Source organism: Columba livia, chromosome 1, assembly GCF_036013475.1.
Source record: "Columba livia isolate bColLiv1 breed racing homer chromosome 1, bColLiv1.pat.W.v2, whole genome shotgun sequence".
Classification (NCBI taxonomy): domain Eukaryota; kingdom Metazoa; phylum Chordata; class Aves; order Columbiformes; family Columbidae; genus Columba; species Columba livia.
Genome location: NC_088602.1, coordinates 198470534 through 198484049, shown reverse-complemented (window position 1 = coordinate 198484049; position 13516 = coordinate 198470534). Strand labels below are relative to the sequence as shown.

The 13516-nt window shown below is 36.3% G+C and overlaps 1 protein-coding gene across 1 annotated transcript in view; it reads left to right on the top strand.

Annotated features, from left to right (window-relative positions):
* The window catches only part of FAM185A (family with sequence similarity 185 member A), a 37208-nt gene that overhangs the window by 6268 nt on the left and 17424 nt on the right, over positions 1 to 13516 (top strand). The window contains exons 2-5 of the mRNA XM_065049156.1: positions 41 to 150; positions 3726 to 3818; positions 8720 to 8858; positions 12017 to 12058. Of these exons, the coding sequence (XP_064905228.1) occupies positions 41 to 150; positions 3726 to 3818; positions 8720 to 8858; positions 12017 to 12058 (384 nt within the window). The remainder of the gene's footprint in view (positions 1 to 40; positions 151 to 3725; positions 3819 to 8719; positions 8859 to 12016; positions 12059 to 13516) is intronic.

Sequence of the window (13516 nt, the reverse complement as noted above, 5' to 3'; positions counted from 1 at the left end):
TCTTGTCATTCCGTTGCTAATAAAACTGTTTTAATTCTAGATTTGGATATCAAAACATCAGGGACTGGCTGTGTGAAGATTAAGAAAATAGAATGTGATAACTGCAAAATAGAAACGGAGAAGGGGACTAGTGTCTTGCAGTCAATAAAGGTACCAAGAACCCTTCCCCACTCCATCAGTGTTTTTAAAAGGGATTGTGTGGTAGAGTATCGGATATTTAGAAAACAAAACCAAAAACAACCAAACAACAACCAACCAACCACAACAGCAAACAAACAACTTGAATACCAGTTCTGGAGATGAAAGGTACTCTGGTATGTCTAAGTGTCACTGTGTGTGTAGCACCTCACTTTTATTTACTATGTGCAACTGAGACATGAAGTCAATAACACTAAATAATGTAGAGTCAGAAGTCCAGGTACCTTTAATAGTCAAAGCCAGCAGAAACAGTGACAGCCATAAGCCTGATATCTGCCCTCCCCGCCCCTCAAAGGAAAAAAAAGAGAGACAGGTTTGGATTTCCTGTCTAGTAGGCTTTTTTACAATTCTGATATATCAGTGCTATTGACAAACTCTTCAGGTTAATTTTCAATCAGAAGTTGCACTAGGTGTCCAAAATACCTGACTGAATAAACAGGGTCATGAACATTATATATACGCAGTCTTTATCAGATATATTTGATCTTAAGATTTCAGGTTTGCTGGCATAGGCTTTTGTAGGAATAATCAAAGCATATCTGACGTAGGTGCTGTTTGGAATCAAATTCACTTGAATAATTGCGATTGCACCTGCAGGAATTGGTATAAATTCAAAAGAAGGGCTTTTCAAGTAGGGTAATTCCTAAGTTTAAGTAATTTTTTGTTATGAAAAATCTTACAATGTTTTTTGCTACCATCGTAAGAGATGATTATATAGCATACATATGGGAAACTGAACTTAATGGGAAATTTAAAATAGAGCTAGGTTTACTTCCTTTTCAGACAACTTGTATCTCACAGATTCTGTGTAGTTGACCATATTACTCTTAAAAAAGAAACTAAAATCTAACAGTGTTAGCAGTGCTATATGTGTTACTGTTGTCTGAAGCTTTGGTTAAAAATTACTCTTACATGATAATAACAGTGAACCGCAGTACATGAGAAACTGCATAGTATGAGAAAACGAGTTAGTTTTGGCCAGCAGTAGTAACAGTAATCACCACAGGCCATCACAATTGTCAAGAGCTTTTTGTGATGTTATGGAAAAATGAATTTAAAAAATGAAATAGTTCTATTTTTCTTGAGACTTCAAGTAGCAATGAAACAATTCTCTCTAGTGAACTGAAAAGAAGGCTGGAAAGTCACCAGTTTGGACCTTCTGAGCCCAGCTCCTCCATGGCTTCATTACGGTTTAGAGGAGCTTGGTGGTGTTTTTTTCCTCTGTCAACTTTGAGCCTTGCTTGATTCATAAAAATGTCAGGAAAACTACAGGTGTAAAAGATGATCCTTCCTCTGTGCATGCACCTCAATGTGTCCATGGGAAGCTGCTTTGCTCCCTTAAGCCTCAAATGAGAGCAATGGCCTTGTCCCGGAAGGCAAGACTTTTGAAATTAGAAGTATCAAGAAAGTACTGCAGATTTCAACTGAAACTCTTCTTAGAGCTTTGGTAGATCAGGCTTTGGGGTTTTTTTTAACTGAAATAGCTACCTGAAGTATTCTTTTGGGTTGTGAGTGATGAGTGGCTCTTTGTTCTTATAACTGGGATGGCTTCAACAAACGTTACTAGGGAAGATATGCCACCACTCTTGGTTTGTCAACTCTAAAGTAGCGAGATGAAGGTTTTGAATTAAAATTGCTGACCATGTAGCTGTTTGAAAGAGCAAACAATTGTTCGATTACAGTATCTCTTAGCTGTACAGTTTGTAGTCTAATGTTTTTAAGTAGTACTATAGTTCTAATAAGGCAACTATAACTCCGTTTTTCTCATACAGGTTCAGGAATTATACTCTATTAGCAGAGAAGCAGAATTTTGTGTTTTTTCAAAGCTACTGAAAATCTTACAGACTAGATTGTATAGTGCAGTGCAAGAACTGATTCCCCTTTAGTGCTACTGAGCAAACTGAAGTGATGCTGCCCTCCCCTGGATGGATTGAAGAGCTGTTGAATATTGCTTCACTGTGACACTGTCTGCAAACTTCATTGACTAGCAAAACAGGACACGCTTTCTTTACAGTGGAGAGTGAAAGATCAGTGATCAATGACTTTAAATTAAAAATCTGGTGATGTGGGGATTAATCAAGAGTGCCATCAAACAGCTTCATAACTGCTAATTCTCTTAACTTGCCACAGGCTGCAAGGTGATATTTGTATAGTCTGTAATTCAAAAAACATGCTGATTTTTGGTATACAGCATGGTGTCTTTACAGAAGACCTAGAAATTTGACATCTACTGTCCTTAACCATGCATGCTAATAATTAAACAGAAAAGTTGGATATTCTGTATGAGGTTTTTTTAATGGATTTTGACTGGTACTGTCTTATGAAACCCCGTGAAATTTCTGGTCCTTGGTGTTTCATCAGAAATGTATCAGAGCAGTATAAGCCCATGTTTCCCATACTGGAAACTTGATTTCATGTATTTATTTTTTTTTTAAAAGTCTTTAATCTTATTGCCATCTGATTAGACCTACTTAATGCAATTTATTATGGCTTATTCAGATAGGTGTTTAATAGTCTAAATATCTTGCATATTTATGATATGCATGTCAAATTTAATAGATGGTATCCTAAATTAAGTGCCATCTCCAGGAACAATACCCTTTTCAACACAAACAAATCTGAAAATGGAGGTGGTGATATGGGAAAATGAAGTGTGTGTGTGTGTGTGTGTTGAGAGAAGCTTGTTCAACATTAAGTATACAAAAATGCTGAATATTTTTTAAATGTTGTTATTCCAACTTTCATGCTAGTGAACTTAAGCAAAAGAGCTTTGGTGTTGAGACCTGTAGGCTTCTTAAAGTCTGATTTGTTGAAGTTGCATCTTATGAATACAGCTAGATTATTTAAATCTGATTTTCATTTTTTCCCCTTCATGCAAGTGCTTGGCTTTTACTCTCAAGACCTGTTCTTTTGTCTTTTTGAGATTAGTTTGTGTGTATTTCTGTACAATTTTTCATCTCTCATCAGTTATGTACAGCAGCAATTGAAAGGTATAAGACTTACTGCATTTTCAATTTGAAACCTGGTTTATTGGAGCAAAAACTTGAGATTTTAATGTAGATGTATGCACAATACCTAATCTGAATTAGAATCTGATGTTTCTCATCTGCTGCAGCACTGGGTATATACATACCTTGTCTTCTGGATGGAGTGTAAATGAACCACAAAGTTCCCTCTTTCTTCTGCTGCTGCTTGTGTTTTTCTAGTAAAAACCTAATAAACAACAACAACAAACAAAACCCAAACAAAACAAAAAACCCACCACAACAAAAACCATACCCACCTGTATTGAAAATAAAGTGTTCCTCAGCATCATTCTTACCATTCTTTCCCTTGTGTTTCTGGTTACAAAGGAAGGTGACTTGTTTGGGGTTTGAATTCACTGGAAATAAGCAGCATGTTTGGCTCTCATAGTAAAATGGGAGTTTGTGATCCATGGTGGTTATTGTGGTACAACTTGAAAAACCAGAACTTATGTTCTGATTGATTATCCTAACCATATGATTTTCTTGAACTTCTTTTTACAGAGCCATAAAATCGATATACGGACAAATGGTGGCAAAGTAATTGGTCTTGGAACTCTTTATGGAAATATAGATATTTGTGCAACAGAGAAGGGTGTAAGTAAAAAGTAAAACTTTCTCTTCAGTGGCTTATTCAGCTTGTCTGTTGCAAAATTCACTGAATTTTGAAGCATGTGCTGAAGAATATTTAATGACCTAATTGGTTGATTGTTATTTCACTGCTTACTTACGTTTGTCTGTCTAATTATGATTTGGATTAGTAAACAGGCTCCACATAGAAAGCAGTAATAAGCATGTGGTCTTTCCGTCAGCACAGAGGTGGTGCTAGCTGAGGCAACTCTTCAGCTTTAATTGTGCAGACCCTCACAACACTCAAACTTTTTACTTGGCAGATTCTGCAATAGGGCCATTTTAGTGTCTCATGAGCAGTGGCTTGATATGTGTACATGCTGTACACTTCCAGATTTATGTGGTTGTAAGAATGGAAGAGAAGTTTTTGTATGTTTCTTTGCAGCTGAGGAAATACAATCATGTGTAATCTTGTTATGAGATGAAGTGAAAAGAATGCTAGACAGGGAAACAGTATTGTGGAGATGCAGTTTGCTCTTTTCAGCAGGTGGCAGTATGGGACAAACCATGTACTGCTTGAGGCTGGCTTTGCTTTTTGCCATAAGTAGCCAATTCTCCATTATTTAAAATAACGCAGAGCTAGGCTCCCTTATATAACACTACAGTTTTCACAGCCTGGTGAAACCAGTCTGGTTCTTAGGTTTAACTTGGATGTTTAGGTACCATAATGTCCATGCAACTACTTGTAGTAGGATTTATTAGATGTGAATATATATATTCACATATGAATATATATAAATGCATGGAGCCAAGTCTGGAAGTAGCTTGGATGCACTCAACACTGTCAGAATCAATAGGCACCCTTAAAACCAGTAACACTGGGAAGAATCAGAGTACTAGTAACTCTTCCTAGCCAAGGGTAGGATTGAGACCAAGGTATTAAGTCCTAGGAGTCCAAAACATCCTCTGTGAATTACCAGCTGGCACTGTTGTTCACCCTGTAGATTAGGTTCTGAGATATGTTCACTGACATAGAGCCATCTGTGAGCTGTTCTTGACTTCCTCCTGTAAACCGAGCAACTTGCTATTGGATTTTCCAAAAACTGTTGACATTAAATTACCTGCATGTCTTTGTAGTGGATGCTAGCCTGCCTTTTAAGTACAGAATGGTGTAGAGGCTGCTGTAGCTGTGCCACTGGTATTTCTTCCTGAACACTTCCATCTCAGCAACACCTCCCAGCATAAAGCAGAGTGGGTAAGGCCTGACTGTGATGTGCTCTGTTGATGCTACAGTTGAAATGAGCAATGCTAATTGATTGGTAGTTCCCTTGGGACTATTACTAGTTAGTGGAGTTAGGACCCCATCCTAAGCCACTGGCAGCCACAGGGAGATGAAGAGGAAGCAGTAATTTACAGCTTTCTTCATATGTCATCCATCTTCCTGCAGAGCACTTCTCTTGGAAGGTTCTGAAAACTGGAGTCCTTGCTTTCTACTAGTAAGATTGAGTGTAGTCCAGGAAGTGCTTTGACTGCTGTGGATCTGTGCTGTTCACAACATACTAGCATGGTGGTCTTTACATTAGAGTTGTGCTGCTTAGTCAGTCATCCCAAACTACTTTGTTACACCAGTGCAGTCCATGGAATTGGTTTCATATAGCATCTTGCTGATGTTGATAAAAACAAATGGATGGTAGAAAGATGAGATCTATGTCTACATGAAAATATAAGTCTTCAAATGCTGTTTAAAAAAAATCAGCTTTTTTCAGGCATACTGTTCTTCTGAAACAACAAAACAAACTCCATACAGATCAAGCTGAAGTGCTTTTTTTTTGGGATAAATATTTATTTAGACTGCTAGAAATCACTCTTACAGTTGTAAAGCTTTAGTAACTTGAGTGAACAGAGCTATTTTAGCTTGAGTTTACAGCTGTGGAACAATATTTTGCCTTATGTTGTTAAACTTCTCATTAATAAACTTTGTGTAGTTAGAAAGGACAGTGGGATATTTCTTTTCTCAGTTGGCCACTTCTGTTAATAATCAGTCAGCCTTACGTCTCCTCTGTGTGTTTGTATGAGATAATTCTTCCATCAGTTGTAGTCATCACTATGCAGTTATGGCTCTGTCAGCATTTCCAGCCTCCTCCTGGAGGTGGGAAGGGAAAGGATGTGGTAAAAGACACTAAGCACTTGAGAAACAGAATATTTTTAAGGGGGAAAATGGAGAAGACACTCAAAATATTTGAGCAAGAATAGCACAAAAAAGCTAAGATGAGTATGTGGGGAAGGAGTTGTTTATGTTGTATTTAAACACAGCAAGATGCTAGTTTCAGGTGAAAATGTGTTCAGGTGCAAAACCAATCTCTGTGTGATTTATGAAGATAGACACTTTAAAGGATGGGAAACTGAGGGAACTTGGGCATGTGGTCAGTCTCAGTAACTGCAGCTCCCAAGGCTCTACTCACAAGGGAAGGAATTTTTCCAGAAAACCTGGTGGCTCAATGAGCAAAAAGAATCAAATTTGTTTTACTGGGAGTCATTATCTAATTTGTGCCACAGGGACTTTTTTATAACACTTATTTAACAGAGCCAAGCATCTATGTTCTGCCAAAAATTCATAAAAGTTAAAGAATTTGGGACTGAAAACATATTTAGTCTCAGTAAAAAGCAATCCTAATTTTTTCATGCTTTCCCTAGCTAGAATACTTTTTCTGTCGTGACCAATCTGACTTCCCCCTGCCTTCTCAATCAGATTTGGGTTATTCTGAAACAAAAGTTCATTGTATTGTAAGTTTTCGTGTTTTGTTTAATAATAACCGGCTGTCTCAGTACTTGTTTTTATTGCTGTGCATTTTTAAGAAAGGTGGCTGAGTCTGGCAAATAAGATGAATTGGTATGAGAGCTTGTTTATAATACAGTACTTCATATTATTTAAATGAGATAAAGATGTAAATAGAGCCAAAACTTGCATACTATAATAACAGATGTAGTTTTTGGGTCTTTCTTTTTCCCATGCAGGAATACCACAAGGCAGCCGGTTTGCACCCAAACTATGCAGATATTTTTATTTTATCCCCTCCAGCACCTAAATTGTGCCTTACTCTATTTTCATTATGCTGATAGCAATGATGGCCCAGCTAAAATTGGAAAGGTACTTTGCAAGTCACTTAACTCTCTGTAGAACAGGTTTAGAGTGTAGAGCCTAAAATGGTGGTGGCTTTTCTTTTCCTTGTTGCTTTGGCTGTGTGCCACAGCTGGTTTACGCTTTGCCATCCTGGGTGAGGGAGTAGCAGAGTACTCTATGTGAAGCGTTCCTAGGACAGATGCAGTGTAAAATTATATTTATTAAGGTCTCTGCTTGTTCGAGTTTTGTTAGAAACATCGAAAAGCTGAATTGCTGTCACTTTAAGTAGTGACAAATTATGCCTGAATATCATTGGGTTTGTTTACTGTTGATGCTTAGATTCTGTAGCACGGTTAGTATCTGCATCACCTGCAGATACTGTAGACATTGACTGACACATCTCTAATTCTAGCATAGCACCTTGATCACCAGATTTTTTTCAAGGTTAATGTATCTTGCTACACTCTTGGAGACCTACTATGTATTGTAGCATTGCATCACATCAAAAGTCTTAAGACAAGAGTCCATTCTGAAATCTTATCATTTAAGGTATAAAGATAATATAAAGTTCAGTATGTATGGGTTGGTAAGGTCACAGTATAGTTTGCCTGTCATATATTCCATGCTAAACCAGCCTCTTTAGCTTGTCTCTTGGGACACAATGCAGCATGGAGCTTGTGCAACACTAGTTGCTGTTTGTCAGAATACCTCTTACCTCATCCATAGTGTATTCTTTAGATAACATAACACTGGAAGGGTCATCAGACTTTTTTTTTTGTATTAGCTTTTTTCCAGAAGATGACAATGCTAAAATGACAAAGTGGATTTAAAGATAAATTGGCATAAGTCACAGTTTGATGCAGAAGTCCATATATCAATTCATGTAACAAATATGGATTTTGTGCAATTCACTTAAAGTCTGCATAAGCCATATAAAACCAAGTTGAATGGGGGTTAAGTATGAACTGTTGCATGATTCCATCATAAATCAAGTTTAAATAAGGAAGACTAGAATTAAATTCATATGGTAGTTGCATACGAATGTGATTTGTTCTGTTTTGTTCTAATAAGCATAGATTATGTCGCACAATTTGTTACTTGTGTGTATCTAATTTCATCTATCACCTTTTATTTTCTGAATCTATTAATAACACAACTTTTCAAATACTATCCTCTCCATTTCTATTGAAAAGAAGCAGAAATTGAGATCTTATCTTGCATTTTTCAGGGCTTTGTATAGCTTGGAGCTTAAATCCAAGAATAGAGGCCTGAATATCCAAGGTGATATGAACAATTATACTGACAGTGAAGAGCCACTGTGGCTTTTTTTGCAAACCTTCACCGGAGCTCTGTCTACAAAGTGAGCCAGTTAAAAATCTGCAAATAGGTGGATGTAACAAAGACAGTGGATGCTTCAGTATATGGTGCCAGAAACCTGGTTAGCAGTGCTTTAGGTGTTGTAATGCTGTATGAAGTGTTTCAGTTTTTAAAAAAAAATCCAGTTTTTCTTCCATCTGTTTGTGATTTGTTTGGGTTCTTACCTGCATGATGGATGTAATAAATCATAGGAATTTTATAAAGAATCATTAATTTGTTGGTCAGAGCTCTTGTATAAAAATGTTTTCATTTTTTGGTGGTTTTGGTGGTTTTTCCTTGTGTAGCTTTTAACTGAGAACTTGATTCTGTTTGTTTTCCACCAACCACTGCTTTCCATTTGTTTTGCCCTTAAATAGTTTTACTTCCCTCTGCCTTTTCAAACTGTGACAACAAGTTTTCCATTATGTTTATTTAAGTTTATTTCTCTTAGAGTGTGAATATAGAGAAGCTGCAGGGGGAATCCATCAACATATCCACTGAAGATGGCCTGCTGAAAACTAAGTATCTCTATGCAGAATCATCATCTCTGTCTTCAATAGCTGGTGATATTCTGCTGGGAAGTATTCATGGTAAGATGGAAATAATGTCACAAATTTAGCTGTTTTGAAGGTATTCATAATGCTTCAAGTAACAAATGGACTAATGCTATAAACTGTTACTAAATCAGCTGTGCACAGTATATTAACAGAACAGTGCTGTATTTGTTAGAGACTGAATTGATAAGAATTAACTTACCATATTGCATACTGTATTTATTTTAAAAATAATTTTATAGCACGCTTGTGAAATAGCAAAAAGTGTGTATTATAGGGAAGAAACATCACAAATACTAAGAATGTCAAAATATTTTAAAATTCAGCAGTGAAAATTATACTGAAAGAGGCTTCTCCTCCTCTCTCTCCATCCTTTTGCTTTATAGGAGAAGTAAGTCTTACAGCATCTACTAAGAACTATGGTAAAACTCAGTTGTATTTAAAAGTTTTTAGCAGAATTAGTCCGTGTGTGCTGGCACCCTATACTAACAGAGTGGTGACAGTTTCTGTTCTTTGACTGGGTGGAAAAAAGCCTCTAATCCATCTACCCTTTAATGTTTTTCACCTAGAACCAAAACTAATTACCTGAGAGTCTTTTATATAAACAGCAGCCAAGGCTGGAATCTGGTGTGGTCCCCTAGCTTAACAAAATTCACACTGAATACTGACTGTGCTGTAATTCGTTTGTGGTGATTTAACATTAAATACAAAAAACTGGAGGGTGTACAAAAAGTGAAAATTACTCAGGTCAGAGTTCCAGATTTCCAGCCATATGTCTTTTAAACAATCTGCTGCAATTTCTTAGCAATTTTGTTTTGTCATATTACTTGAGAAATGCCTCTTGTTGGTTCCTTGAAGGAGCAACTCCTTTGTCCATTTATAGTAAACTTAAGAATGGTTTCTAAACCTGTTAGGTAAAGCTCACTTCAGCATGCGTAGGCAGAAATAAGAAATACTTTTCTTCCTGTTGTTGTGTTTTTCGAACATGTAGACTGCATTGTTACCGGTACTTCTGTCTGATAAGCTGTTTTTTGTTTTATTTCCCTCACTTCAAACTGATATGATACTGTGGAGTGATCAGTTTCTGAACACGTTCATGGCTCTGTGCATGTCCAAAAGCTTATTTTTGTTTTCTTGGTACAACAATTAAATTATAACTGTGATAGTTAGTGACTTACATCTTTACTAATGCTTCATAGTCACTTAGCTGAGGAACAATGTGAAAATGAATAGAATTGTATCCAAATTATACAGACATTTATGTTACTTCAGGATTATTTTCATGAGCTCTCTACTAAATGGGTCTGGAACACCTAATCTTATTTTAGCTGTTTCTTTTAAAAACAATTGCATGTTAACATTTGCTTGGTACTTCTAGTCTGCTTTTTCAGAAAAATATTTTCTGCAAATCATCATGACCCTCAATCATGTATTAATAATAAGAGCAAATACTTTGAGTCTTTTATTATATTGCATGTATCTATACACACACAAACAAATTAGTGGAAAAGATAAACTCCTGTTATAATGTTTTGTTAGAAAAAAAATTGGTCACTTTCACTTTTAGTCTTTGCTCATGAGGTAGCTCAGTTTTAGTGGTAGTTCTGTTTGTAAATACTTGGTCAGATGGTTTATTTGGCAATTAAGCCCACTATTTTCCTATAGCTGACACTATGCTGATGTTATAGTTGTCATACAATCAGCACATCTGCACACAAAACTGAACTAGACTTCATTGCTCTTGCACTGGGAATTTTGAAGTCCGGGCAACACAAACTTTACAAACCTGCCTGAGAGCCCCTTTGTAGCTGGGAGCTGCTGGCTGACTAAACCCTAGGCCTTTTTGTAGGTGATACAAATTAAGTACTAGTCATGATAGAATGGGAAAAAAGATGGGATAATTATAATGTACCTTTTAAAAATGGCAAATATTAAAGCCAAATGTCTCTCAGGTTCATTGGAATAAGGTTTTGTTTCAACTCTTGATTTTCAGAACTCCAAAGTATTTTGTGCAGTATGTTCTTGAAATGATGGATTTAAGACAGTTGATGATAGGCTGCTTTTCTAGCTTCCAGCCCATGGACCACTAAGAAAAACACAAGTCATATACAGTGGAATGCATTCTGCCCTAGTGGCTGATTACTACTGTGTCATTACTGAAGATGGGAGCAGAGCTTGATTTTTTGCAAATTTCAAAGGCTTCCAAAAAATTAAAAATTTTATTACGAAGTGAGTGTGATCAAACTTATTTTTTTATCCTTCTGGGAGGATAAGGGAGTGGCAGGAATGACACGGTTTAGTTTTTCAGTTTAAGATTGGTTTTCTGAGGCAATTATACATGTCTAACATACATGGGACTACAAGAGTGTCTACCAGCTTTGTTAGACTGTTAGTTGTATAGATGACTTCTCTGTTATGGGGTACATCTGTCCTCCTCTTGATGCAATAGGTAAAGGGGAAGAACATGTATTCTGAGATTTTTTTTAAGGCTAAAACACCAGTGCCTGTTCAAAGTAATGCAAGTTCAGTAGGAGACCATTCTACATTTTATGCCTTATATACTCTCTTGTTTGATGTTCTCCAGTTTGTCCGACAGACTCTGCTCTTACTGAAGTCAATGAAAAGTATTAACAAGGGATCATCATGTATGTAAGAATAAGCTTAGGGAGAGTAGGTAATGTTCAGTGGGTCCAGGAGGTAGCCTTTGAGGATAACGCAAAAAATCCGCTCTGGTGAGTGGGTGGGACTTGTATGTGTATAAAAGAGGAAAATAGAAACTGTTTATTTTACTCCTCCAGTTAAACTACTGAAATCTTCCATAGTGCTGTTGCAGGCATCAGAGCAATTAAAACAAAAAAAGGCCCAAAATAAAATTTTAAAGTATTGTGCCTAAGCCTTGTAACACCCCTCTGCTTTCCTCTTCCTCACATCCAGTCTGTCTTTAAGCTTTACTCAGTGTTTTTCTTGTCTGGAATCACTTCATTGTTATCATGTGTTGAGATTTTTGTTTGTAAAGCAGTAATATTCAAGCAATAGAACTGGTATGCTATTTTGCTTTTATATTCAAATCAGTTCTACTACTACAACTCTAATGCCTCTGTATAGGATCACATTACTTAGCCTTTGTTATGATTTCAGAAACCAGTTAAATAATGTACTTTTAATGTTTTTCCAACTTTTTTTTTCCCTAATAGGTAACACCAGCCTTCAGACTAAAACAGGGAGTATCACAGTAGGTAAGTTTTGCCTTCTTTCTGATATCTTTTCTCACTCTTCCCTTCTCCTTTCTAAAAGCTAAATATTCATGGGGAGAATAAAAAGGGGGCAATTCCTCACAGATGTTTCTGCCCTCTTTTCAGGAGTAGCACTGATAGGTCTGTAGCTGAAGGAGATCCTTTCCAAACGTGACTGTTGTTTTTTGCAGTTGGGTGAGACACGCTGTCTGGCTTTTGATACCACAGTACTTGCTGGGCTTTGCACAAGTTAGGCTGAGTCTAGGTGTCATCTTTTAGATTAAAATGGGAGAAAAGGACATGAGGAAAGATTAAGTTTGCATCAAATGCAATCATTTTGCCATTAACCTAGTTCTCTCTCTTATTTGTTGATGTCAATGATTAGCTATATATAATTTTTATATTACAAAGCATTAATCATTGATTATACATTGGGGTGATTGGGGCTTGTGATAATTTAAACATTTCCAAGCCATTATGCTAATCATTGTTTTCTCTTCAGAAATAAAAACAGCTCAAATTCTTTTTCAGGAACATGTGCTTTTATACAACAGGATAACTCAGAGTTATCCATTGTGATACACATTATATCAGTTGCATTATTCTAAGAAAATATTTTATAGTTCATTAACAGAAAAGTGAGAAACTAAAATTTTGATTATTGCTGTGGCAGAAAACTGAAGTAACAGAATCATAGACAAGGCTCAGTATATCATGAAAGTACACAGGTGGATTTCCCCTTTCATAAATAAACTTAGTTACAGACCCAAATCCCAAAGACTTCTGGTAATGGTAGTAGCCATAGCCACTCACTAAGCACTGTTCAGGGCCAGGCTGTACTGTTACCACTCATATGTTTCTAAGTGATCTATATTAACAGTCCTGGAAAATGAATGCAATACATGTTCTTAGAAGTTAGTCATTAAACCACAGAATTAAATTAAGCTTGCTGGTCTGTTTTTCCTTCTGTTAAATAAACTCATAGAAGATGAAGAGTATTTAAAGAAAGGTTTCTTAACACAGGAGGTAGCTTTTTTTCCATCAACAGATGATGATAATTTTCCTTAATTAATCAGGTTCAGCTTTAACATTAAGGCACATCTTCCAGTTGAATAAACTTTATATTTTAGATTTCAATTCTGAAAGCACTAGTTAGACACTTAATCTCTTCCTAAAGAGTGTTAAATATCCTTTAGGTTTTCATGGATTTTTTTCCAAAGGCATATAACTTGTAAGATCAAGTGGTTCAACTCTTAAAAGCTTCAGAAAGAAAATATGAAGTTTTAAGTGAAAGGTTTTTGTGTATGAAAAAATATGCCACAAGATATTTTGTTGGATTGCCAGAGGCCTGACATGGGTTTGCTGATAGAAACAGGAAGAACAACTCACATCTTCCAACTTCTGTGGGTAGGTTTTCCTAGGGATGTAGTTATAAGTAACTGGAGAAAGAACTTTATCAGT